Source organism: Bos mutus, chromosome 13, assembly GCF_027580195.1.
Source record: "Bos mutus isolate GX-2022 chromosome 13, NWIPB_WYAK_1.1, whole genome shotgun sequence".
Lineage (NCBI taxonomy): Eukaryota > Metazoa > Chordata > Mammalia > Artiodactyla > Bovidae > Bos > Bos mutus.
This window is the reverse complement of record NC_091629.1, coordinates 50035359-50061951: the sequence shown is the minus strand read 5'-3', so window position 1 is coordinate 50061951 and position 26593 is coordinate 50035359. Positions and strand designations below refer to the sequence as shown.

Genomic DNA, 26593 nt, shown 5'->3' with positions numbered 1-26593 from the left:
ATGGACATCACAGTGGTGTGGAGGCAAGAGCAGGTGGTTGGGACTACGGTCAGGTCCCTCCCAGCCACAGGCCACATCCTTGAGGGGCCGTCACCCACAGTAGCATGCTAGTTAGAACTTTCTTAAAGAGGAGGCACTTCCGCTCTGGCCCTCCACTCTCCACATCACATGCCTCAGGAGTTAAATCTCAAGCCTTACCCAGGAGAAAGGGAGACCATGAATCCAGGTACAGCAGGGCCCCAAATCAGGCTGCATTGTCTGTGAAATGACAGTTTTGCGTTCAAAGCATCTGTCTCCAGGATTGCTAAGCCCCCTAAAGGGGAGATAATGAGTGGGTATGATTATTTAGATGCTAATGAGCTGAGGTTTTTATTTTAATTTATTTAAATGTTGTTAACTGATTTAAGCACACCAATCAGAGACAATTTTATCAGAGATTCTTCATCCCAGCAGAGTGAGTCTCAGGGTTAGGGAATGCATCAAGGATCACCTGGAGGGCTTGTGAAGACAGGTTGCTGGCCCTCCACCATGGAGTTTCTAATTGGGTAGACCTAAGATGGGCCTTGAGAACCCTCCTATGAAACGAAGTCCTAGATGGTACTGGGGCTACTGGCGTAGGGACCACACTTGAAGAACCACTGTCCAGGTCCACGCACAGTGTGGCTCCCAGATGGTCAACATGGTTTTATCCACTGGGAGTTGTTAGCGATGTAGAATCTTGAGCCCCATCCAGACTCACAGAACCAGAATCTACTGTTTAACAAGATCCCCAGGGGCTTCCCTAGACACAGTAAATTTTGGGACACCTGCCTTCTTGGCAATGCTTCCCATACTTGCCAGCCAGAGGAATCTCTTGGAGTGGTGAAGATTCAGAGTCTGGGGGCTGCTCCTCTGCTGACTTGGATTCAGAAGATGTGGGAGGGTCTCAGGGATCTGAGTCTAGCAAGCCCCCTCAGGTGATGGTGACGATCAGGGAAGCCTGGCTACCCATTGGGTTTGTGTTCCTCAGAGCAGACCCAAACCCCAGAGCCAGAAGAGAAGCCTCTCCCTCCGGGATCGTGACGTGGCAGCTGCTTCTCCCCCACAAACAGGAACTTGAGGAAGGTGGCTCCTTGATGGTCTGTGATGCCGTCAGAGGAAACGGGTGGTTGTGAGAACCACAGAGCCTGCAGATGTGAGCCAGGAGCCCTAAGAACCCTGCAGCAGAGCTCAGAGATGTGGGTCCTGCTTCCCCGCCTGGCTGTACTTGACAGGGCCACCTAGTCAGAGGTCTCTGAGGAGCACGGGGGTCCTGTCCCATCCCTGGGGTACAGACCACTACCACGGGCAGATGCCGAGCTCCCCAAAGCTCCCTGAAGACTCTCTCAGGCCAAGAGGTTTCTGGGTGGCCTAGAACTAAGGACATTGGCAGACTTCTAGAAGACTTTACACCCCACTGACAGCTCCAACCTCTTCAGCTAAAACATGCGTCTTAGCTGGTCCCCCATCCCAAGACTCTGATGACAGGAAACCAGTAAGTACGCTTGATTTTGTTTTCTGATGGCCTTGGGACTGTGAGGAAGGATGGTCCCCTCAAGACTGGGAGTGGGCTATACAGTTGGGAAATAAGCTCAACGGGAAGGGCAGTTGGTTCTGCTGAGGCTGTGAGAAACGGCTTCTGAGGGTCCTCCTCTTCCCCTTTGCTGTTCCCTCCAGCTGCTTTTCACACCCATTCTGGTCTCATCTCAGTTCCCAACTTGCTGTGTGACTTGGGGACCCTCTCTGAGCGATAGCCATATGGTCAGTGGATACGAGGAGTCTAGATTATAACCTCTGAAGGCACATTCAGTTCTGGAGTCTACAGTTCCTCTCAAAAAGGTCTTCAGCTGATCTTTCTCAGCTAAAAGGGAGGGCAGGGGTTCTCCCTTTAGCTCAATCCAAATCCGTGACTTACCTCCACCACTGAGAAATTATTTTCAGAAGCACAAACACACAGAAGACTCAGATTGTAGACCCAGGTCTGCAATAACCAGCTACCAACAGAGCGCGAGGTCACTTTCTCTGGGCCCTGGTCATTGTTTGGAATGGTATTCAAACCCTGGGATCTCTCAAAAGGTCAAGTGCGATGATCAAAACAATGTGGGCGGTGGGTGTGCTGACCTCAGCTGTCTTTAACTCTTCCGCCCATGCCTGGGCCCCTGCAAAGTGCCTAACATGAGTAAGTTGTTCAGATACTTACACAGTTATTATTAGATTCTTCTCTTTAAGTTTGGGCCAATACCACCTCCTCTTCCTAGGTCTGCCCACCCCTGTCTTCATTTTGCCCCCAGACGTCTTCCCGACCTTGACCTGACCTGGTGAAGGGAGCTGGCAGAGTGCTGGGGGCTGGCAGCCTGAGTGCAGGGTTCTCCTGCGGCCCAGCCCCCACCTCTACCTGCAGCGGGAAGAAGCCTCTGGGTTTAGTGTGGTTGGTAACTGTGGTGACTTTGTCTTGCTCAAAGAGAAGAAAGCAACCTTCACTGAGCACACTCTCCCTGCCAGGCTGCTCAGCTTCTCACAGCCCGAGGTGTCAGTATTATTCCCAGATTCACACATGAGACTCAGGGAAGTCGCGTGCTTTGCCTGAGGTCACACAGCTTGAGTTTGGTTGGTCTGAATTAAGCCCTCGCGCTAGCCAGGCATGATCTGTCCCAGGGGTTTTCTGGACCCATGTCTGTGCCTCATACCCAAGGGAAGGAAAGGCTGGGACCAGCAGGACTGTTGAAAACCTGACCATGAAAAGCTGCCTTGACCTTGAGGGAAGCAGAGACCCCAGGAGGCAGCAGCACCAGCTCGGGCTGCCAAGGTTTCAGGATTTCCAAGTCTGAGCAGGAAGTGGCTGCCAGGAGCCATCCCCTAAGGGTGGGCCTGAGCTACCCAAGGAGGGAGAGCAAACAGATCCTGTTTTCCCCGTGTTGATGGCAGGAGATGGCAGATGGTTTCACAGATAGATGTTCTAACCTCTAAGGCAGGACCTTTACTCCTCAGACAGGATGGCTGGTGAGGCCACGGGAGCCCCTCCATGATCATGGCGAGCAGCTGTCCTCACCCAGGGGTAGGGAGATGTTCAAAGGCAGGATGGAGACTGCCATGTCCCCACACTGGTGTAATCGTGTCCTGTCTGTAAGGAAAAGACTGAAACTGTCTCAAAGAATGAAACCACCTTCCTGCAGCGTCTTAATAATATATTGTTTGAAAAAATCAGCATTACCATGGAAACCTGAGAATTTAAATTATTCTAAAGATAATGGGCAAGATCCCCTGGAGAAGGAAATGGCTATCCACCCCAGTGTTTTTGCCTGGAGAATCCCATGGACAAGGGAGCCTGGCGGGCTACAGCCCATGGGGTTGCAAGAGTTGGGCACAGCTTAGAGATTAAGCAATAACAAACAAGGATAAAACACCTATCCAAAGAGCTTGTAATCACTCCATCCATTTAGGTAATGTTCATCAAGTGCCATCGGTGGGTGAAAATGCCGAGGAATTGGGCAAACAGAGAGGTCCTTGTTCATAGCATGCTATGGAATCGTGACTGGTTAAACAAGCACCCCAGCACATGAATAATTAAAAATTGGGAAGAGCACAACAGGGAGCCAAGAGGGACACAAGGGAAGGTCCCCAGAAACAGCCTCTGGTGAAGTGACATTCAGGGTGTGAGAAAGGAAAAGCAGGCACCGGCCAGCCTCTTCACACGCGTTATCTCTCAGGCCCGTATGGCGGGTGTCGTTATCCCCTTTTTCAAACGAGGAAATGGAGGCAAAGAGAGGGAAATGGTTCGACAGCCAATCCTGTACAGACTTGCAAGTCACCACTGTGTCATACGGCCTCCCAGGCACCCTACTCTGCCCTGTGACACTGGTCACTGTGCTCGGTGTCACCTTAGCTCACGAGACGCGCCAGCTCCCAAGTCCCCTCAGATCCCCCTTGCCCACCCAGCCATGGGTCCCGGTGTGCCTGGGATGAATGAACTCTGTCCTGTCATTGGCCCTTGCCCCCCAGGTGACAGAATGTGATCCCAGGTCAGGCAGTGGTTCTGAGGAACCATGGAAATGAGCAGCTAGGGCTGGGGGATTCAGGGAAAACTTCCTGGGGAGGGTGGGATACAGACAGGCCGGAAATGGGAAAAGGGTCTTCCGGCCAGTGGGAGGGGACTTCACACAGGGAAAGGCCCAGAAACATTGAATGGAGCATGGCTGCAGCATAGAAAAGATGGGATGAAAAGAAAACAAGGTCTGGTTTGCAGAAAGCCTTCAGAGGCTGGTGGGGAGGGGCTGGAGCCTGGTGCTGACGGGAGGGATCTCGTTCCCTTGTGTCGGCCAGGAGGTCAGCAGGGCTGAGCTGGGGCAGGGCGGGGTGGAGGAGGGGTGGGCAGGAGCAGGAGGAGGCGGGGGTCTGGGCACCAGGCTCGGGGAGCCATGGTGCGTCCCCATCACAGCATCTCTTTCAGATTTCTCTTGGCGATGTGCTCCTGAGTGTTCTTCTGAGGAACGATGGGAAGTCAGCCCAGCAGGGGGAAAGCCCTTCCAAGCCCAAGCTTCAGCCCCTGTGTGCAAGGCCAGAATCCTGAGCCCATGCAAGCAGGTAGGCCATGGGCCCCGGGACAGCCAGGGCCTTCCTGACCAGCCACTCCGACACAGCTTTAAGTATAAACACAGCTTGAGCGTTCGCCTCCCCATGAACCCCACAGCCAGGGTCCCTGCTCTCGCGGAGCGTACATATTAATGGTCAGAACATTAACCCAGATAAACTAGAATATGTGAGAGGGTGACCCGAGCGAACTGGAGGGTGTGATGGGCCCCAGGCGTCTCCCAAGGCTTCCCTCCTCCCAACTCAGCTTATCCAGAGACTGAGCTGCAGCTCTCAGACCAGCCCACTTCCGCTGCTCTCCAAAGCTGCACCGTCCATTACCACAGCCACTAACCTTATGTTGCTATTTCAGTTTAGACTGAAATTAATGAAAATCAAAGATTCAGCTCCTCAGTCACACCAGCCTTATTTATTTTAAGTGCTCACCAGCCGTATGTAGCTAGTAGCTACCTTATTGGACAACACAATTATAGAACATTTCCATCAGCACAGAAAGTTCTGCTGGATGGTGATGCTGTTATCCTGAGAGGTGCTATGAAATACTTGAAGCAAAATAGAGCTATGATGCCTGGAAAAATGAATTCATACAAGGCATAGGCTAAACCTATCACTGTGGTTTTCTAAGGCAGTCCTGACTAAAAATGTCTGTTTTTATGATGATTCAGTTCAGTTCAGTTGCTTAGTCGTGTCCGACTCTGCAACCCCATGGACTGCAGCATGCCAGGCTTCCCTGTCCATCACCAACTCCCAGAGCTTGCTCAAACTCATGTCCATCGAGTCGGTGATGCCATCCAGCCGTCCCATCCTCTGTCGTCCCCTTCTCCTCCCGCCTTAAGACTTTCCCGGCATAAGGGTCTTTTCCAATGAGTCAGATGATTAAGATGATTAGGCCATCAAAATATCCTGCAGTATCTAATACTTTGATGTTAGAACTATAGCCCCAGTTTTTTCTTGTTCCCTAAAACAGCCCACAAATCCTTTCTAACATCACTTTCTGATTTGGGGTTTTGATAATGCATTTGTCAGCAGCCTCCAGAGAGAAAGAGAACTAGTAGGGTATGTGTGTGCACACGTGTGTAAGAGAGAATTTAAGAAATTGGCCCACGCCGTTGTGGAGTGGCCAGTCTGAAGTCTGCAAGGCAGGTCAGCAGGCTGGAGACCAGGGAGGAGCTGATGCTGCTGAATTCCAGAGTGGAGCCTGGAGACAGGATTCTTTCTTCTTCGAAGGACATCAGCCTTTTTCTCTCAGTCTTCAACTGACTGGAGAAGATCCACTCACAAAGTGGAGGGTAATTCAAACCCTACTGATTTAAATCATTGGAAAAGACCCTGATGCTGGGAAAGATTGAAAGCAAAGGGAGAACGGGGTGGTAGAGGATGAGATGGTTAGATAGTATCACTGACTCGATGGACATGAAGCTGAGCAAACTCCAGGGAGGACAAAGAGGCCCGGCGTGCTGCAGTCCTCAGTGTTGCAAAGAGCTGGACACAAGTTCTGAACAACAACTGACTTAAATGTTAATCTCCTCTAAAAAACAGCAGCATGGCAGCCTCTAGACTAGTATTTGACCCAATATCTGAGTACTGTGGGCTAGCCACTCTGACACACAAAAGTAACCATCACAGATAACAAGATTACTGTAAACCATCAGCACTTTTAGGAGGAAGGACATAGCCACACAGGTAAACAGAAGTGGGAGAGTGCAGAGCCACAGTCTGGATGTCTGGGTTTGGCAGGTGTTGCCCCCAATCTGAAGAGTCCTCTACATTGGCGGGGACGTCCTTTCCACTTCTCTGCCCCCATCCCCAATATCCTCCTTTCTTTTTTTTTTTTATTATTTGTTTTCTTTCTGGCCACACCGCACAGGCTGCAGGATTTAGTTCCCCGACCACAGATCAAACCCATGCCCCCTGCAGTAGAAGTCAGTAGTCCTAACCACTAGACCCCCAGGGAAGGCCCAGTATCCTCCCTTCTTTAATACCAGCCTCCCCCAGATCCCAGATCCAGGTGTTATCGACACCTGGACCCTGCAGACACCTGGTGGGCAGGCAGCTGCCTCCTCTTTGCCACTCACTGTACACCCAGAGTGTGGGGCCCTGCAGGAAGAGATGTGGAAACCACACAGACCTCCACCTTATTTCCTCTGAATCAAGCCACAGGCAGTGCCCTCAAGGTAGCTCTGACTCATGGCGAGGCAGCTGAGAGGGGTGACCCCCAGCAGGTGTCCTGGGGCCCTCCCTGCCTGTGGGAACAGAGGGGAACTGGGTACCCCCCTCTCCCAGGGTCTCCAGGGGAAGGACGGGCCACAGCTGTGAACAAGGCAGGCATAGCCCCTGAGACAGGAGCTAAAGCAACCATCAATTACAATTGTGTTAGATTTTAGTGACAGTTTTAAGGGTCTCTGATTCAGAGTGTGGGCTGAGGGGCTCGTCAGGGAGGGGACATTTCATTTAATCCAAGGAGTGAAGAATGAAGATGACTCAGCCACTGGAGGGGACCCGTCAGGGGGCAGCATGTGCAACTCAGTGGCTCCTGAGGATGCAAAGCCAGGGCTTCCAGAAGGGAGAGGGGCCCTTCTGGCCACCTGCTTCCATTCTTGTCACAGGACACCCTCCCCAGACTTACTCGCACCGTGTATTCGAGCATCAGGCATTCCCCTGCCCCGTGGGATGGCCAGGCCCCAGGGTCTGAGGACTCTAGTCTGGGGTCAACAAGGGGATCTCCATGTGGGTCTGGGAGAATATGCAGGAACCGGTCCATTTCCAGAATCTCAGTCTCACTCTGTCCATGTCCCGGAGGCCCTCAGCCCCCATAAAGAGTCCAGCTCTGTGTCTGCCCCGCTCCATCCCCTGGGTCCTTGTCTGTCCTCTTCTGTCCCTCCCTCACTTCCTGGGGCCCCAGCTCTGTCTAGAGGGCCTCACAGAGGCCTCTCAGGCCCTGAGGAGCATCTGTGGGTTACATAAACCTTTCTTTCTGGCCCTGACTGCTTCCCATAGCTTGATTCAGAGGCCCCTACTGAGATGGGATGAGGAGGAAGGGGAGGGGGCCACTGGGGTGTGGGTGAAGGGTGCTCAGTAGGATGGGATTTTTCAGTAAAAGTGGGCCTGGACAGGCATTAGGAGGTCTAGTTAGACGGGACAGGCTGGTGCCCAGTGGGGTGAGGGGATGAGCATCCTGTGCTAAAGGTAGCTGCTTGCCTCCTGCTCTCCAACCTCAAGATTAGGCCTCAAGGCCCCTGTGTTCTCAGGACCAGTCCTGGTGGCGTGGCGTGGGGTAGGGGTGGGGGTGGCTTGGCATCCTCTGTCTCTGTGACTCCCTCTTTGAACGTCAGCCTCCCAGGCAGTCTGGGCCTTTCAGAGATGTGCTGTGCAGGCCAGTCCACCCTCCCTGGGCCCAGGAGCAGTGCCCCACGGGTGGAGAAGGACTCCCGGCAAAGCGCCCTGCGGAGCCTCAGTTGCTTTGCTGTGTCATGGGGCTGAACAGAGACGATGCATACCGCAGGTGCTCAGCAAGATATGGCAGGTGTGTGACTAAGACACTTGACAGAGCCATGCGTTCCTGCTGGGCACCTGCTCTGGGCCAGGCCTGTCACAGTGGGCCTGGGGCTGCACTTCTGAGGGGGCAGCGCAGACTTGCCCCTGTTGCTCAGGACAAAAGTCACGAGAGAACCACTCTGCCCATGTGCAGGCACTCCAGAGTTACAGCACCCTTCCAGATGGGTGATGTCCTGGGCCCCTCCAGGAACCCTCACCCACCATGTCCCCCTCCAAGCCCCTCAAAGCTGGTCCATCTGGTAACCACCTCATCAGTGCCTTTCAGAAGCTGAGCTCAGAAATCTAGGCTAATACCTGCTTAGAACTGTCAGTTAGCTATCAAAATCTCCTGTGATGATCTGTGTAAAAATGGGGTTGTAGGGACTTCCCTTGGAGAAGGCAATGGCACCCCACTCCAGTACTCTTGCCTGGAAAATCCCATGGACGGAGGAGCCTGGTAGGCTGCAATTCATGAGGTCGCTAAGAGTTGGACACGACTGAGCGACTTCACTTTGACTTTTCCCTTTCATGCATTGGAGAAGGAAATGGCAACCCACTCCAGTATTCTTGCCTGGAGAATCCCAGGGACGGCGGGGCCTGGTGGGCTGCCATCTGTGGGGTCGCACAAAGTTGGACACGACTGAAGCGACTTAGCAGCAGCAGGGACTTCCCTGGTGGTCCAGTGGTTAAGAATCTGCCTGCCAGTGAGGGGGACATGGGTTCTATCCCAGGTCTGGGAACTAAGATCCCACATGCTACAGGGCAACTAAGCTTATGCGCCTCGACCGCTGAGCCCACGCACTCTGGAGCCCATCCTCCACCCACTGCCGCAAGAAGCCCAATCACTGCAACTAGCTAGAGAGTAGCCCCTACTCACTGCAACTCAAGAAAGCCTGTGCACAGCAACGAAGGGCCCATGCGCTGCCACAAAGACCCTGCACAGTCAAAAAAAAAAAAAGGGGATTGTAGTCAGGAGCCCCACTCCCTTTGCCACGCCAGTCCTTTCCCTGAGGGGCCCAGGAGATGTCTGGGTGCCCTGGGCTCTACACAGCCCTGTGGAAAAGCATCAGATCCAGGCACCCCTTGGGAGCCCAGCAGACATGCCACCCCGGGTGCCTGTGGGAGGACTGATGGAAGAACCCAACCTCCACCGGAACTCACATTCTGGCCCAAGGGTGACCACCTCTGTCCCTCCCTCCAGAGAGGAGCCGGGCCAAGGCCGTGGCCCTGGGCAGTTTCCCAGTGGGCGAGCAGGCAGAGCTGTCGCTGAGACTGGGCGAGCCGTTGACCATCATCTCGGAGTAAGTCCTTCCGAGGGCGGTGGGTTGGATGCCCTGTCCCTTCCCCCAGTCCCTGAAGATGCACTCAGGGGTGGAGGGGCCTCTTCCAGGAGAAAAGAGCGTGGCCTTTGGTGCTGAGCTCACACAGGTGGAGTGTCTACAGCTTGACACTCCTGCAGGGAGAAGCAGTGGGGAGGGGCCCTGAATCAGACCACCTGCTGCCCAGGAGATACCTGGACCGGCTGGTGCAAGGAAGCCTGGGACACTCAGGTGGGACAGGTGGCCACAGGAACCAGCCTGGGGGGTCCCCGTGAGTCCCCCAGGGGCACTTCCCAGGGCTTGGCCCTTCTGAGAAGGGGGCCCCCTCGTCCTTCTCTCTCCAGGGATGGAGACTGGTGGACGGTGCTGTCGGACGTCTCAGGCAGAGAGTACAGCATACCCAGCATCCACGTGGCCAGAATCGCCCATGGGTGAGTCCCCATCCCAGGCCCTGCCTCAGGGGCTTCCTGCTGTCTCCTCCCACAAGCCCAGTCTTATCTGAGCAGAGCTGGCGTCAGAGGCCAATCAGGCCAGGACCCTGTCCTTCAGAGGGGCTGACAACTGACTCTCTCAGGTCAGCTTGTGAGGCTTGGGAGCCCAGGGGAGGGGGCTCACGAAGGCCTCATGGAGATGTGGCGCCTGGTCCTTAGAGGGTGGCCAAGAATTTGGTGAGGAGGGCACAGCAACCCACTCCAGTATACTTGCCTGGAGGATCCCATGGACAGAGGAGCCTGGCGGGCTGCAGTCCATGGGGTCACAAAGAGTCAGACACAACTGAAGCGACTAACACACACGCACACACAAGAATCTGGTGGTGGAGAATGCTGAGCATCAGTGTGCCCAGGGAGTCTCCTTGGGTGGCCTTTCCAAAAGGCATTTACTTGGGAGGATTGGACTTGGGCACACATGGTCTCTTACGAAGTGCGAGCCATCTCTCGCCAAGAGTAAGGGACAGACTGACTCCTTAGCAAATTCTGTGTCGAGAGAGAAAGGCAGTGAATAACCTGGAGCCAGGAATGTATCACTGAGTGCGCTGTGACAGCCACTCTTCAGTTCTGAGGCAAACTTAGAACTCAGGGGCGGCCTCACTTTCTGAAGCTCACGGGATGCCTGGCTCTGATCCTGAGACATGAGAACCCCTCATAGAATCAGTTCACACAGAGGCAGGGTGAAGCCCACGTGGCCTGCGTGTCTCTCTGTGGCCTGGGCCTGCTGGGCAGAGTTTTGTGCCCATAGCTGACACTGAAGTTTAAACCGAGGAAACACTGACTACCTCTGAGAGTCAGTCCCCTTTCTGGCCACGACTTCATTTGCAGCCTCTTTATGAAAGGATGTGTTTTATTTGCTATAAAATTAGGCTAAGTTTGCTGCTGGCACCAAGAAAATCACAGCTTCTTATTTACTTGGGATCAACTCAACCCTGACTCTGGCTTAGACTGTGGAATTTCACGGAATGACAGCCATTTCCATCAAATTGGCTTCTTAAGGCTTTGCTTGGGCCCGCCCTGGCTGATGCTGGGAAAGATTGAAGGCAAAAACAGAAGGGGGCGGCAGAGGATGAGATGGTTAGATAGCATCACCAACTCAGTGGACATGAATTTGAGCAAACTCTGGAGATAGTGGAGGACAGAGGAGTCTGGTGGGTTACAGTCCATGGGGTCACAAAGAGTTGGACACGACTTAGCCCCTGAACAACAGCAACAACCCAGGAATGACTCTGGGGACAGTGTGAAGCAGATGGACTAGTACGCCAAAAAATTCCTACAAAACTTCCTTGAACTTTCCATGGCAATGGAGTCCCTCGTGGACATATATGGGTGAGGATAAATGAAGAGAGGAAGGAAGATGTGGGCCCAGAATTATCAAGAATCCCAGCATTGGAAGCACATATGAAGATCTGTGGACTATGTAATTTTTTTTCTCAAAATTTTAGACTGTCTTGAACATTATAGTTCCAAACTTTTGACCCACAAATAATCTCCAATCGAAGTGAGATTTCAGTGATAATGAGTAAATGTTCACCTGCACACCGTTTGACTACATAGTTAAACTTTAAACTTCAAATAAAATATTCACTAAACTTAAAAAAAAAGAACAATTCTTAGAGAGGTGAAGGCTTAGAAATGTGAGTGAATGGCGTACGGGTACTGGGGGAACTGGGCGGGTGACAGGAGAGGATCTGGGATCACCTAACCTGCCCCCAGACCCTGGCCATTTGGGAATGAGGTCTCCAGTCAGAGAAGACTGGGGCTGACCCCGTGAGACTGTCCTCTGAGGGCCCTGGAGCCAGGACCAGGACACAGCGGCGGGGCCTGAGAGACCCCGAGGCCAACTCTCCATGGGACAGTTGGAATTGGAGGTCCACAGAGGCAGGAGAGGCTCCAGTAGGGTCTTGGCCCACCCACCCCCAGGCTGACCCCCGACCGTCTCTCCCCACCCCCAGGTGGCTGTATGAGGGCCTGAGCCGGGAGAAAGCTGAGGAACTGCTGCTGCTGCCTGGGAACCACGGAGGGGCCTTCCTCATCCGGGAGAGCCAGACCAGGAGAGGTGGGTAAGCTCAGTGCCACCCTGGGTCCGTCCCTGTTGTGCCAAGAGCCAGGTGTGATGTGACTCGGGGGTAGCGGTAGGAGCCCAGATGTGGAGGGCTGGAGACTGGCCTCAGAGTTGGGCGGCCTGACTAACTGACCACAGGCTGCGGCCTTGAGAACCCATCAACAACGGGGAAAGGGGAGTCCCCTGGTGGCTCCAAATGCAGGGGGCCCGGGGTTTGACCCCTGGTTGGGGAACTAGTTTCCACATGCCACAACTAGAGATCCCAAGTGCTGCATCTCGGACCCGGTGCAGCCATATAAATAAATGAAAATATTAAAAAAAAAAACAACGAGGCAATGACCTGCATTTCCAAAAATGGGTATGAATTGCCCACAGAAGGGATCCAGGCTCAGCCAACGCTTTGGCAACCAGGACTTACCATATAGTCATAGGAGAGTGCAGTCATTCCCTGCCTTGACCAGCAATGATTTCTCCTTCCCCAAGACACAATAGGATCCTGATCTCTTGGCAAAATGTTGACAAGTTGACAAGGTCTCTGTGCTTTGGGTCATTAGCCAGTTGGAGCCAGAGAACCCACCAAGAGTCACCTCATGACCCTCCTCTCTTTGTTGTGCAGATGGGGAAACAGAAGCCCACAGAGGGATGGAGACCTGTCACACTGCACATCCAAATGGGGCCTCTCCCACCCCAGGTTCAGGGCCTTTGCAAACAAAACATGAAGTGAAGTCTGTCTCTGATGCCCTTGCTTACTCTCTGAACTGCAGCCAGGCGTCCCTTACAGCAGGGACAGAGAGGAACAGCGTTCATGTTTATGTTAGGCCCTTTAATTGCCTTCACACAGCCCTGTTGCAGGGGCAGGGTTGTACTTCCAATGTTCCCATTTTACAGATGAGAAAACTGAGACTTTTAGAGAAGAGAAACGATTTGCCTAGGGAGACACAGATACTAAGTGCAGAGCTGGCATTCAAACCCAGCTGAGGTTCATCTTACTTCAGACCCCCAAGAGAGGCCCACCTATCATGATAATGGTGATTCATTGCAACCTCAGGGATGGACTGGGGAGAGGCTCTGTAGGATGGGCTTTCTGTGCTTCCCCTGAACTGAACTAACTTTGATGCATTGTCAGGGGCGTACTCAGTTCTCTACTCAAGTCTCCCTCCTGGGGCTCCTTCCAGCACATCTTTGCCTCTCCTTTCCTTTCTTCGGGAGCCCCCTCCCCACTCCACCTCTCCTCAGCCCCTTCTGCTGTTTCCCGAAAGTACCAGCATCACCCCCTCACACACACCAGTAGGCTGACCAGGGTCGGGGGCTGGCTCAAGTGCGGTAGCTACAAACAGGAAACCATAGCGGTGCTGTTGGGGGCAGGGGTGCTGCAGACCAGGCCCCAGTGAGCTTGAGAAGCCACAGGAAGTGCTCCAGTGCTCAGCTGCCCCACCCCCGCTCCTTCTCTGGCCTGGTTGAACCCCAAGAGCATAGTGACCGGAACTTTACTGCCACTCTGCCCCCTTTCTAAGAAGGTATATATACAGGAGGAACCAGTGGAGAAATAAAGGAGAAAGCAGATAAGAATCCAGAGAGTCTTTTTTTTTTCCTTCTGGTTTTATTGAGACATAACTGATATCCAGCACTGTATAAGTTTAAGGTGTAAAGGATCCGTAAGATCTCTAAGGAGCCACAAAACTGTTGGGATTAAGGTTAGATTTGACTCTAAGGTTTCCCACAGCAACGCCAGAAGGGATTAGTACAGAAGGCAGCTCTCATCAAAAAAGAAAGAAAATTGCCAGTTCTACAGGAAAGGTAGCAGTTTCCCAATACTAATTTTTGATCTCTCATCTGGGGCTTCCTTTTGGAGAATGCGTGTCAAGAAAATGGGTCACGACCCATTTGTGGGTCAAGAAATCAGGTTAAGTCGGTGGTTATAGACCAGTGGGTCTCAAACCTGGGTGGCCATCAGAATCACCTGGAGGGTTTATTAGACCAAAGACCTGGTCCAGGCAGTTCTGATTTGGTAAGTTGAGGCCTCAGAGTTTGCCTGTCCAACAAGTTCACAGTTGATAATTGCTGCTGCTAGTCTGGGGACCACACTTTAAGATCTAGACCTTAATGGGCTTCCCAGGTGGCTCGGTGGAAAAGAACATGCCTGTAAATGCAGGAGGTGCAAGAGACGTAGGTTCAATCCCTGGATCAGGAAGATCTCCTGGAGTAGGAAACAGTAACCCACTCCAGTATTCTTGCCTGGAAAATCCCACGGACAGAGGAGCCTGGTGGGCTGCAGTCCGGGGGATCGCAGAGTCAGGACTGATCTAGACCTTGGCTATGTATTGGAATCATCTGGGGGAGATTTATAAAGTACTGATGCCTGCCCTCCACCCCCAGAGTTACTGATTTAATTGGTCAGGGGTGTGGCCTGGGCCCTGGAAGCTATAAAAGCCCCCCACCCCCACCCTGGGTGATTCTGATGTGCAGCCAAGGTTGAGACCCATTAAGCTGGTGAATCTGGACTGGTGAGTGTTTAAAGTGAAATACAGCTGAAACATTAGGGTGCCTCACTGGGGTTGGGGAAAATACTACTTCATCAAACTTTTGTTTTCAGTCATTTTAACGGTGTCCTGGGTCACAATGTAAAATTTCGTATTGTGGTTTGTGGTCAAAAAAAAGTTTGACACTAAAGCTGTAGGGGCCCAAGTGACGCCATAGGATGGTGGTTCTGAGACTCGAGTGTACAGGAATCGTCAGGGAAACATCTTGCCAGTGTGTTCCTGGGCCCCACCACAGACCTGCCAAATAAGACTGTGGGGCACAGAGGTCAGAAATCTGCTTCCGTCACAAGCTCTCCGGCCGGTTCTCCTGTTCTTTTAAGTTTGGAAACAAAGTTCCAGTCTAGGGAACCCAAAATCAAGTAATGAGAGACAGTGTTTTTCATGTTTGCATAATGCATCTTGTCATCTATAATGGTAATTAACTGTCGACTGAGTGGGTGAGACCAGATTTTCTTTGGCCCAAGGTGTGGATGTACCTCTGGGAGGGAAATTCTACAGGGGCTTTGAGTCTGTGGATGGACCAAGGAGGAAGTCCTGGGGCACTGCGCTCCTAAGAATACAATTCGGGGCCTGGAGTCAGGAGGGGACGAGGCCCCTACATCTTCCTAAGAGTCCCTCTGGCGTACCTTGTGTTTTAGGGAACCATGGCAGGGTCTGAGTCAGGCTGAAAATCTTGGTCTGTGAAGGGGCTCGAAGGGCTTCTGGAGGTCCCAGGACTGTGCTAGAGGTCAGCGCCAGGACCAGGCCCCACGAGCACCACCCTCTTACCTTTCTACTGTCCTCCTGTGTGTTGATACTCTGTTGAGCATAAGAGATTGATGAACCGTACACACTTCCCCCTGAGGGGCTCACCTCTGTGTGTTCTGTCAGCTGAGAAATGCTTAAAAGCATCTTCTCCGAGTCAGGCCTGCTAAATTGTGGTTCCTGCCCTCAGGCTCCAGACAGTTGAGGGGCCAAGGTGCAGCATCCTCCAGACTCTTAGCTTCTCAGAAGTCTCAGTGGAAGTTCAGAGCTTTTAGTCTAATCTCACACTACTGTGGACCCCTCCCCTCCTCCTGGCATCATCGTCAGAACACCTGGGAGAACATGTGCCTGGCCCCACAGGTCACTGCAGGCCAGCCTGTGACACTGGCGAAGCCTGCCTGAGCTTCCAGCAACCCCAGGACCTTGCCTTTTCCCCCGTGGGTCTCCCAGTGGCCCTGCACCAGCCGCAGCTCCCACGGCCTGGCTCCCAGCCCCCTGCCTACCAAAATGCTCCATGAACAAACACTGCTTGTTCTTTCCATGCTGCATCCTTGCACACAAGCCTCCCTCGGCCTGGAGAGCCCCCTCCTCCGTTCTTCCTCTTGGCCAACGCCTACTCATCCTTCACAACCCACTGCAGTGTCGCATCCCCGGGTTGTTTGCCACCTTTTGCTCTCAATTCCCATAGCCACCTGAAAAGACCTCTTCTGTAGCCGCAATACATTTATTTCTTAAAACGAAGTCAGGTGTGTGGTCTAAGAGCAGGGGAACTAAACATAAGGATGAGGACCATAAAGGAAAATTCTGGCTGAGGCACGTGCCAGTGAGACATCCCTGGCACATGCCCCACAAAACGTGCCCCAGAGAACGAAGTTCTGATTACCTGTGTCCGGGGCTCACGCAGTGCCAGCTCCTGCTCAACAGATATTTACTGGATAAATGGATGAGTGAATGAGTGCATATATGTATGTTGAGGGGAGGAGAGAGGGTGAAGAACCAGGGTAGGGTAGACTGCCCCCTCACACCATGTGTGCTCAGCAGTTGGAGTACAGATGGTGGCAAGGACTCCTCGAGTCTGCTTTTAATCATGCCTGTGTCCAGTGTTCATCACTGAGATTCAGTAATTCATTCAGCAAATTCTGCATGGTGACTCGGTGCCAGCCGCTGTTACAAGTAGCAGGGGATTCAACAACAGAAAAAGCAAGATACCTGCCCACAGTTTAGTTGGCAGCGTGGATAGTGAACAAATAGTCATTATGCGTCTGATCATGGCAAGTGCCCTGGAGTAGGAAATGGCAACCCACTCCAGTGTTCTTGCCTGGAAAATTCCATGGACAAAGGAGCCTGGCGGGCTGCAGTCCATGGGTTTGCAGAGTCAGACTCGTCTGAGCACACACAGCAGCCCGGCAAGTGCCACAGAGAAACAACAAAGCGGTAATTAGGAGGAACCAAGTCAACAGGCGCGTCCTCTGTGGGAGGCAGGTGTGCACCGGGAGCAGATTCAAGGTCACCCAAAGTCAGGTCACACAAGGTGTTGCCAGGGTGAGGGCTTCCGATTTATTTTAAATGTGACAGGGTTCTAAGCAGGGGAGTGACATGATCTGATCCCTATACTGTGCAAAGAGAGGCTGTGGCAGGGGATGAGGTGAAAGTGGGAAGCCACAGTAAGAAGTGGTTGGTTTCCAGATTTGTTCTGAACATAGCCAGTACATTCAGGTTTTTCTGTAGGGCTGGAAGGGAGATTAAGAGAGAATGGAAGCTCTGAGGGATGATGCTGGGGTTCAGTTCAGTTCAGTCACTCAGTTGTGTCCAACTCTTTGCAACTCCATGAATCGCAGCACGCCAGGCCTCCCTGTCCATCACCAACTCCCGGAGTTCACTCAAACTCATGTCCATCGAGTCGGTGATGCCATCCAGCCATCTCATCCTCTGTCATGTCCTTCTCCTCATGCCCCCAATCCCTCCCAGCATTAGAGTCTTTTCCAATGAGTCAACTCTTAGCATGAGGTGGCCAAAGTACTGGAGTTTCAGCTTTAGCATCATTCCTTCCAAAGAACACCCAGGGCTGATCTCCTTTAGGATGGGCTGGTTGGATCTCCTTGCAGTCCAAGGGACTCTCAAGAGTCTTCTCCAACACCACAGTTCTGGGGTTAGGAGCTTAGTAATGGGTGAATCGTGTTGCTATTTTCTGAGATGGGAAAATGGTGGGCAAATAAATTAGAACCGTCCCTCGCGAGACTCACCGTTGGTTATATGATGGGTGGGGTAATGTTGAGGGAGAGCTGGGGCTTCTCCCAGGCAGAGAACAAGCTCTGGAGAGTTGTCCAAGTAGGAACTGAGTTGTAAAAGGAAGACTGGTGTTGACTCAGGTGGAAGAGTGTTCCATATAAAGGGAACAATGTGAGCAAAGAGGCAGAGAACGGATCAGGAGTACTGGATGCTTGCTATATGCCAAACCCTGCTGAATGTTTTATCTACTTTACCATCTGAATCCTTGTGGCAATCTCCTGAGACAGGGACAATTATGATCCCCCTTTATAGATGAAGAAACAAATCTGAGAGGTCAAATAATGTTTTAGAGACACAAGTAGGGTTATAGTATGCAGGGGTGTTATAGGGTGTGACTCTATGGGATGTGAACCCAGACAGTCCAAGTTTAAAAGATGTCCTAAAGCTGAGAGACAGCAGTAGATATTTGGGACTGGCTGCAGCGTGCAGTGAGATGGGCCAGCAAGGTACCAGGCACACGGACCAGTCGCAGATGCCTTGGTAGGAGGCCTGTCCCCACATGGGGTTGACAGAGCGTATTATCTCTGAGTCTACCCGTCAGGTTCTCAGTGTGGCTGTCAGGACCCTTCCTGGTTCTGGTAACTGTGGTTACAGTGGCCAAGATGGGGTGGCTAGAGAACCAGGCCCCATAGAGGAACTTGGTCACTTAGTTCAGCTCACTGGTTGGCCTCCAGAGACTATTTTCAGATATGTAGCCCTTTCCCAACCAGAGAACTTTTTCAGGGTGACAACACAGCTCCAGAAGAGATATATCTCTTTAAAAAAAAAAAAAAAACTTGTTACTTTTGGCTGCTCTGGGTCTTCATTGCTGCAAAGACTCTCTGTCCTTGTGGTGAGCAGGGGCCACTCTTTGCTGCAGTGCTCGGGCTTCTCATTGCAGTGGCTTCTCTCGTTGCAGAGCACAGGCTCTAGGTGAGCAGGCCTCGGTGGGTGCAGCACACGGGCTCAGTAGTTGTGGTACATGGGCTTAGTTGTTCTGTGGCATGTGGAATCTTCCCTGACCAGGGATTGAACTGGTGTCCCCTGCATGGACTCTCAGGCAGGTGGACTCTCAGCCGCTGGACCACCAGGGAAGCCCCAGAAGAGATTCTTAAAGATAAAAAGTCAAGGTGTCTCCAGAGTCAAGTAGAAGACAAAGAAAAGGAAGCAGGGACCCTACTCCATACTTCTCAAAGAATACTGACTTCGTAGCCTGAAGCCTTGCTAAATTCACTTATTAGTTCTAGTAGGTTTTTTGTAGGTTCCTTAGGATTTTCTACATATATGATCACACATTATCGATAAATAGTTTATTTTCCAACCCATAGACCTTTTGTTGTTTTTTCTTGTCTTGATTGCACTCGCTACGACCTCTAATATATAACAAGTAAAGTTGTAAGAGCATTCTTGCTCTGTTCTTAATCTTAGAAGGAAAAATTTAGTCTTTCCCATTAAGTATGATGTTACTTACAGATTTTTCACAGATCCTCTATGTCAGGTTACGAGGACGTACCCTTCTGTGATAGCAGTATAGTTCCCCAATAATGTCTAGGTCCAAATCCCTGAAACCAGTGACTGTGAATTACCTTACATTGCGAAAGAGAGTTTATTGATGTGACTAAGGGTTTTGAGATGGGGAGATTATGCTGGATTATCCAGATGAGCCCAGTGAAATCACAAGGGTCTTTACAAGAGGGAGGCAAGAGGGTAAGAATAAAGATGGAATAAGGGGCCATGAACTAAGGAATGCAGGTGGCTTCTAGACACTGAAAAGGCAAAGGAAGGGGTTCTCCTCTAGAGGCTACAGAGGAAATACAGGCTTGCTGATACCTTGATTTTTGTTTAGTGAAACCCATTTCAGGATTTTGACCCCCAGCATTGTAAAATAATCCACTCTTGTTGTTTTAAACCTCTAAATATATGGTAACTTGTTACAGCAGCCATAGGAAACTATTACATCTTCTATTTGTAGTTTTATTTTTTAAAAATCATAATTGAACTGTGTCATATTATTTTTCTACATTTCTCCAGATGATCGTTCCCCGCCCCGCCCCATTTATTCTACTAATATAGTGAGTTAACACTGATGTTCAATTTTTAAATCAACTTGTATTCCTGGGATAAAGTCAATTTAGTCATATTGTGTTATCATTTTTATATATTTCTGGGTACAGTTTGCTAACAGTGTGTTAAGGATTTTTTTGTCTATATATATATATGTGTGTGTGTGTATGTATGTGTGTGTATATATATATATATATATATATATATATATAAAGGGATATTGGTCTATAGTTTTCTTATAACGTTTTTAGCTGGTTTATATAGCAAGTTAATTGGTGATCTCATGAAATGGGTAGGAAAATGCTGCCTTCTATATTTTAAGAGAATTTGTGTAAAATTGAAATTATTTCTTCTTAAATGTTTGATAGGACTCACTAGTAAAGCCATCTGGGCCCAGAGTCATCTTTGCAGCAAGTTTTAAAATTATGAATTCAACTTCTGCAATAGATATAGGTCTATTCAAATTTTCTATTTCTTGCATCAGTGTTGGTAATTTGTGTCGTCTAAGGATTTGTCCATTTCACCCACATTGTAGAATTTGTTGGCATAGTTGTTCATGCCCTTATCCTTTTAATGTGTGTAGGATCTCTTCTATGGTGATGTCCCCTCTTCCTGATGTTGGCAATGTATGTGTGTGGTTTTTTCCTTTTTTTCTTGATCAATCTAGCTCAAGGTTTATCAATTTTATCAATCTTTTCAAAGAATCAGCATTTGATTTTTCTCTGTTTTCTATTTTTTATTTCTGCTTTATTTCCTTCTACAAAAATTTATTTTTTCCAGCTTTTTAAGGTAGAAACTTTATTTTATGCCTTTTTCTTGAAATGTAAGGTTTAAAGCTACAAATGTACTTTCAAGTCCTGATTTAGCTGAGCTCACAAAATTTTCTTTGGTTAAAAATATTTTCTAGTTTTGCTTGTAATTTCCTCAATCTCTGGGTTATTTCCAAGTATCTGGGAATTTTCCACATATCTTTTTGTTATTAATTAATTTATAATTTAATTGTTGTAGTCAGGAACTATACCTTTAATTATTTCAGTACTTTTAAATTTGTTTTTATGGCCCAGTCTACAGTCTGCCTTGAATATTCCATGTGCATTTGTTGGGTCCAATGTTGGCTAATTAAGCCAAATGGGCTGATTGCATTGTTCAACTATTCTATTTCCCTACTGATTTTCTATCCTATCAAGTACTGAGAGAGGAGTGTTGAAATCTCCAGTTATGATTATGGACATCTCTTTCTTCTGTTAATACTCTCGGCTTTGCTTCTGTGTCTTTAATCTCTGTGATTGAGTGCATGCAAATGCAGGACATCCTCTTATCTCTGATAATATTGTTGATCCTGAATTCTACTTTTCTGGTATTAATATAATCACTCCAGCCTTCCTATGATTAATGTTTGAATGATACATATTTTTCATCTTTTACTTTTAGCCTATGTTTTAAAAGTCAAAATGTGTTTCTCAAGTAGTTGTATTGGTTTTTAAATATATATTTATTTATTTGGCTACATGGGGTCTTAGTTGTGGCATGTGGGATCTGGTTCTCTGACCAGGACTCGAACCCAGGCCCCCTACATTAGGAGCTCAGAGTCTTAGCCTCTGAGCTAAGGGAAGTCCCAAGTAGTTGTATTTTTAAAATACAGTTTGAAAATCTCTGCCTTTTCATGGAGTATTTAGACCATTTCCTCAAAGTAAAAGCTTCCTAAAACCAAGCAGTGCCTGTGCTTTGGGAAATTCCCTCCTGCATACCATTGGCATTCCACAGGGAAAGGTTAAGTGACAGGGCCACTGCCTCTTCTTCCAGGTTCTCTGTGCCAGTCTTCTCATCTGTAAAGTGGGGATAATTGTACCTACCTCATAGGGTGGTTAGAATTATATCCCATATAAAAGGTGCATAGTAAGCACTCAATAAATGAAAGCTACAGATAGCTTTAGATCCTTAGACAGTAATAATAGATTATTACCATTATACCACTAAAAAACCCTCTTCCTGTTTGGCTTTAAAAAAAATAATTTTATTTATCTATTTTTGACTGATCTGGGTCTTCTTTGCTGCACATGGGCTTTCTCTAGCTGTGGATGCTCTTCACTGCGGTGTGTGGGCTTGTCCTTGTGGTGGCTCCTCTTGTCGCAGAACACAGGCTCGAGGCACGCGGCTTCAGAAGCTGCAGCATGTGGCTCAGCAGCTGCAGCTCCTGGGCTGTAAAGCACAGGCTCAACAGTTGTGGCACACGGGCTTAGTTGCTCCTCGGCATGTGGGATCTTCCCGGATCAGGGGTCAAACTCATGTCTCCTGCAATGGCAGGGGGATTCTTTACCACTGAGCCACCAGGGGAGCCCCCCTTTCGCTTTGATGAAGTGTTGACTGAAGAAATGAATCCCACGTTATAGAGAGCTCTCATATGTATCCTCATCTGCTGAAAATTACTATTCTAGGCCTGATTTTATATAGTTACAATTTTATATAGTCCTTTTTTCCTCTATTTTTTAACCATGGCCAGTTATCTGTTTTTTGTTGAAACCTATCATCTGTATACTTTAAACATTTGCATTTTCATTTTATATAAATTATCTCTCAATAAAGTTTATTTTAAAAACTAAAACAGGCAACTCCTTGGTGGCCCAGTGGTTAGGATTCTGGGCTTTCACTGCTATGGCCCAGCTTCAGTCCCTGGTCTGGGAACTGATATCCCACAAGCCACATGGCATGGCCAAAACTACCAGTTCAGTTCAGTTCAGTCGCTCAGTTGTGTCCGACTCTTTGCGACCCCATGAATCGCAGCACGCCAGGCCTCCCTGTCCATCACCAACTCCCGGAGTTCACTTAAACTCACGTCCATCGAGTCGGTGATGCCATCCAGCCGTCTCATCCTCTGTCATCCCCTTCTCCTCCTGCCCCCAATCCCTCCCAGCATCAGAGTCTTTTCCAATGAGTCAACTCTTCGCATGAGGTGGCCAAAGTATTGGAGTTTCAGCTTCAGCATCAGTCCTTCCAATGAACACCCAGGACTGATCTCCTTTAGGATGCACCACCCCACTAAAAAAAAAAAAACTGGAAAAATTCTGTCACTTGCATCAGTGTATATAACATTAATGTATGAAGCTCCAATACTTTGGCCACCTGATGCAAAGAGCCGCCTCATTGGAAAAGACCCTGATGTGGGGAAAGATTGAAAACAAAAGGAGAAGAGGGCAGCAGAGGACAGGATGGTTATATATCTACTCAGCGGACATGAATCACTGACTCAATGGACAGAATTTGAGCAAACTCCAGGAGATAGTGGAGGACACCAGACACTGGCATGCTACAGTCCATGGGGTCGCAAAGAGTCGGACACGACTTAATGACTGAACAACAGCAATAGGTTAAAGACTAATAAAAGCAACACCCATGTGCCCACCTATCAGCGTAGGTGGGCAACTGTGCATCATTACCTTTGAAGCCCCCTGCCTGCTTCACTGTTGATCAGTTTCTTTTTTTCCTAGCTTTGCCACACATGCAATATAGTCAATATAGTCTTGGCTGCCTCTGAACTTTATATAAATAGAATCATACTGAATGTATGCTTCTGTGACTTGCTGTTTCTGCTCATTATTTTAAACATTTACCTATGCTTGTGTGCATGGTGGTTATTAACTTTTACTACAGAATAGTGGGGCTTCCCTGGTGACTCAGATTGCAAAGAATCTGCCTGCAACACAGGAGACCTGGGTTTGACCCCAGCACCAGGAAGATCCCCTGGAAAAGGAAATGGCAACCCCACTTCAGTATTCTTGCCTGGAAAATTCCATGGACACACAAGCCTGGAGGCCAATAGTCCATGGGGTCACAAAGAGTCGGACACTACTGAGCGACTAACACTGTCACTGAATAGTGTTACTTTCTAGAATCTACCATTCTCTTGAGTGCATATGGGCTGTTTGCAGTCTGGGGCTTTTCTGAACAGTGCTGCTCTGAATATTTTTGGTTTTGTATTGGCAAGGGATCATGCTGGGATGGAACCACTGGGTTGTGAGGTATGGGCACGTTCAACTCGACTAGTTAATGCCAGCTGTTTCCAAAGTAGCTTATACTGACTTACCTTTTTACCAGCAGGCTAAGAATTCCTTTTTCTCTGCATCCTTGCTGACATCTACTGATCACATTCTAAAACACTTCCGTCCACTTGGGTCTTTATAAGAACAGCCAACACTTAATGCTCACTTCAACTGTGGCAGGCCCTGTTCTGAGCACTCTGTGTGCATGATCTCATTTCATCCTCACGAGACCCTAGCTGTTACGAATGCGTTGTCATTTGTGAACAAGAGAGCACGTCTTTGTCTTTCCCCTCTGCTTCCCCTTCTGTCTGAGCCTCGTGGCCACTCTCTGCGGCCATTTCACACGTTCCTTCTCCCATCCTAGGCAGGGCTGGGTCCCAGCACGGCCTTAGTCCCACCCAGAGCCTTTCCTCCTCAGGCTGTTACTCCCTGTCGGTCCGCCTCAGCCGCCCTGCGTCCTGGGACCGGATCAAACACTACAGAATCCAGCGCCTGGACAACGGCTGGCTGTACATCTCGCCGCGCCTCACCTTCCCCTCACTCCTGGCCCTGGTGGACCACTACTCTGGTACGGCCGGCCTCCGCCTCATACGAGAGTAGATGGGGATTTGGGCTTTGGGGGCAGTCAGTCATCTCTCGGACAGTTTACTTGCTGGAGAATATCCAGACAGAAGAGGGACCGCCCCTTTCTCCACGCCAGTCCCTGTGCCAAGAAACGCAGCCTGGGAGCCCCGGCTTCATCTCACACCAGCAGAGCCACTCAGATGTCCTGTGGGTGTGTAGGCCAGTACCTCACTGACCACTGTGGTTCTGAGTCAAGGTCCCCCACGGCTGGCACGGTTCTCTCCGCAGGAATTAGGCCCACAGCTGTTGTTACTGTGGAATTTAGTCAATTCTCAGCATCTTCTGGTGCCTATCCTGTAACAGCACAGTGTCAGAGGCAGAGAGGAAAGACCACTGCTGAGAAAACTGATCAGGGGCTTTCTGGACAGCTGTTCCAGGCAGCAGATACTGACCGAACAAGTGGAGACTGATCATCCCTTAGCTTTCTTCTTTCCAAAGCACTTTCCTAATCAGAAAACTGGGGCTCAGAGAGGTCCCTCAACTTACCCAAAGTCACACAGTAAATTAAGTCTCCCCAGTTAGCCCAGAATCTTTGACTGCATCTCAGCTTCCAGATGAACAGTCTGGGGCTCCCCTCCCACTAGCCAAGTGTGGAAGGCTGTCAGGGTGAGGGTGGTTGGTTGGCGAGGGAAACGGGGCTGGAGTCGGCCAGGTCAAAGGTCTAGGTCTCTTCCTCAGAGCTGGCGGATGACATCTGCTGCCTCCTCAAGGAGCCCTGTGCCCTGCGGAGGGCTGGCCCACTCCCTGGCAAGGCCATACCCCCACCTGTGACTGTGCAGGCGACACCACTCAACTGGAAAGAGCTGGACAGGTGAGGGGCTCCTGCAAGGGGAAGTGGAACAGAGTTAGAAGGACCCGCCCCTGGGAACCTGGACTGGGGGCGTCACCTTCAGGGACACCTGGGAGCCACCGAGCATCGTCTGAACTCAGAGGCCAGCCCAGGCTCAGCTGGTCTGCTGGGGGGACCAGCAGGGATGCCAAAGCGGGCACGGATACTAGGCATGCCTGGACACCAAGGTGGAGGGACAGACAAGATGGGGTACAAGAGTACCAGGCCTGAGTGAGGTCACGCAGGGGTCTGATCTGACAGGGAACAGGAAACCAGGGGGTTTTCAGCAGGTTCTGAGAGCAGGGACTGGGTGGCAGGGGCGGGGAGGAAGCGGAGGCTCCCGACCCAGCTCTGTCCCTTCTCCACAGCTCCCTCCTGTTCTCTGAAGCATCTGCTGCAGGGGAGGAGTCCCTCCTCAGTGAGGGGCTCCGGGAGGCCCTGAACTCCTACATCAGCCTGACTGATGACACCTCCTTGGACGATGCCAAGGCCGAAAGCAGACGGCGAAAGGGTAACCAAGGCTGCGGCACCTAGAGCCCCATCTCAGCTCAGCCTGAGCAAGCACCCCAAAGGCAAGGCGGCACGAAGGGGAAGGGAGGGCTGGGGCACAGAGGCACATCCAGGGGCCCAGCAGTATCCTCTGTTCCTTCCCCTCTTAGCCCTAAGAAATCACTTAACCTCCTCTCAGCGTGATGACTTGGCCTACAACCTCTAGTTCGGAGTCTGGAGCAGTTAAGAACAGGGCCAGGACTCCAAAAAGAGACCAGATGTCCTCTGGGGTCTGACCCAGTCAATTCCTGAGTTTGGGATTTCCAGTGTCATGTCCTGCCTGTCGAGAGTCATTTTCCATCCCACAACTCCTCCCACAAGATAGAAAACCACCACCAGCATCAAGGTGGAAAAAGTAACCATTTAAAGAAAACTGACCAGTCTCGCTCAGAATGCTACCACACCTCTGAAGGTAGGACTGTGGCCTGGAAGGAACAGGAAAGCAGAGGGAATAGGTGGCTTAAACAGCAGCAGAACCTGGGCTGGCCAGCTCCCACCTGACCGCCAAGCCAAGAGCAAGACCCCTGACAGTCCAAGTCCTCCACATCCCCGTTAAGCCCCTTCTTGGGACAGTCCTAGCTCTCAGGTCTGTTTCATTGTGTGGCTCATCCTTTGAACCTGACTACGCTTTTCTGGCTACAGCAGCCTCGCCACCTTGTGGCCAAATGCAAAATGACACCATCTGAGCCCAGCACACTGCGGTGAGGTTATAGGCACATTCTCTGGGCAGGGGCATCAGAGGGCGGGGAGCCCTCTCTCCACAAAGTCAAGGCCACCGCCTGTACCAACTCCAGTCCTCCATTTCCCTGCTGCCCATGAAAGGAAAGGGGCCTGGCTGCAGCTGCTAAGTGAGCAGAGAGAAGAGGGAAGAAGGAAGGGGAGGGAAGGCCACTGCCTCTATTGCCCTACTGGGTTCTGAAGCTAGAG

The 26593-nt window shown here is 50.4% G+C and overlaps 1 protein-coding gene across 3 annotated transcripts; it reads left to right on the top strand.

Annotated features, from left to right (window-relative positions):
* Positions 1-1150: 1150 nt before the first annotated feature.
* SLA2 (Src like adaptor 2) lies at positions 1151-26357 on the top strand. 3 transcript variants are annotated; one of them, XM_005896015.3, is made up of 8 exons: positions 1151-1513; positions 4466-4599; positions 9341-9440; positions 9803-9889; positions 11902-12005; positions 24083-24232; positions 24967-25099; positions 25486-26357. In XM_005896015.3, the coding sequence occupies exons 2-8, from the start codon at positions 4509-4511 to the stop codon at positions 25649-25651; spliced, it is 831 nt and encodes a 276-aa protein (XP_005896077.1). In that variant the 5' UTR covers positions 1151-1513; positions 4466-4508; the 3' UTR covers positions 25652-26357. The 3 variants fall into 3 exon arrangements, with proteins under 3 accessions (XP_005896077.1, XP_070237782.1, XP_070237783.1); XM_070381681.1 differs by having other exon boundaries at positions 24029-24232; XM_070381682.1 differs by lacking the exons at positions 24083-24232; positions 24967-25099; positions 25486-26357 and adding an exon at positions 12628-13529.
* Positions 26358-26593: the final 236 nt, after the last annotated feature.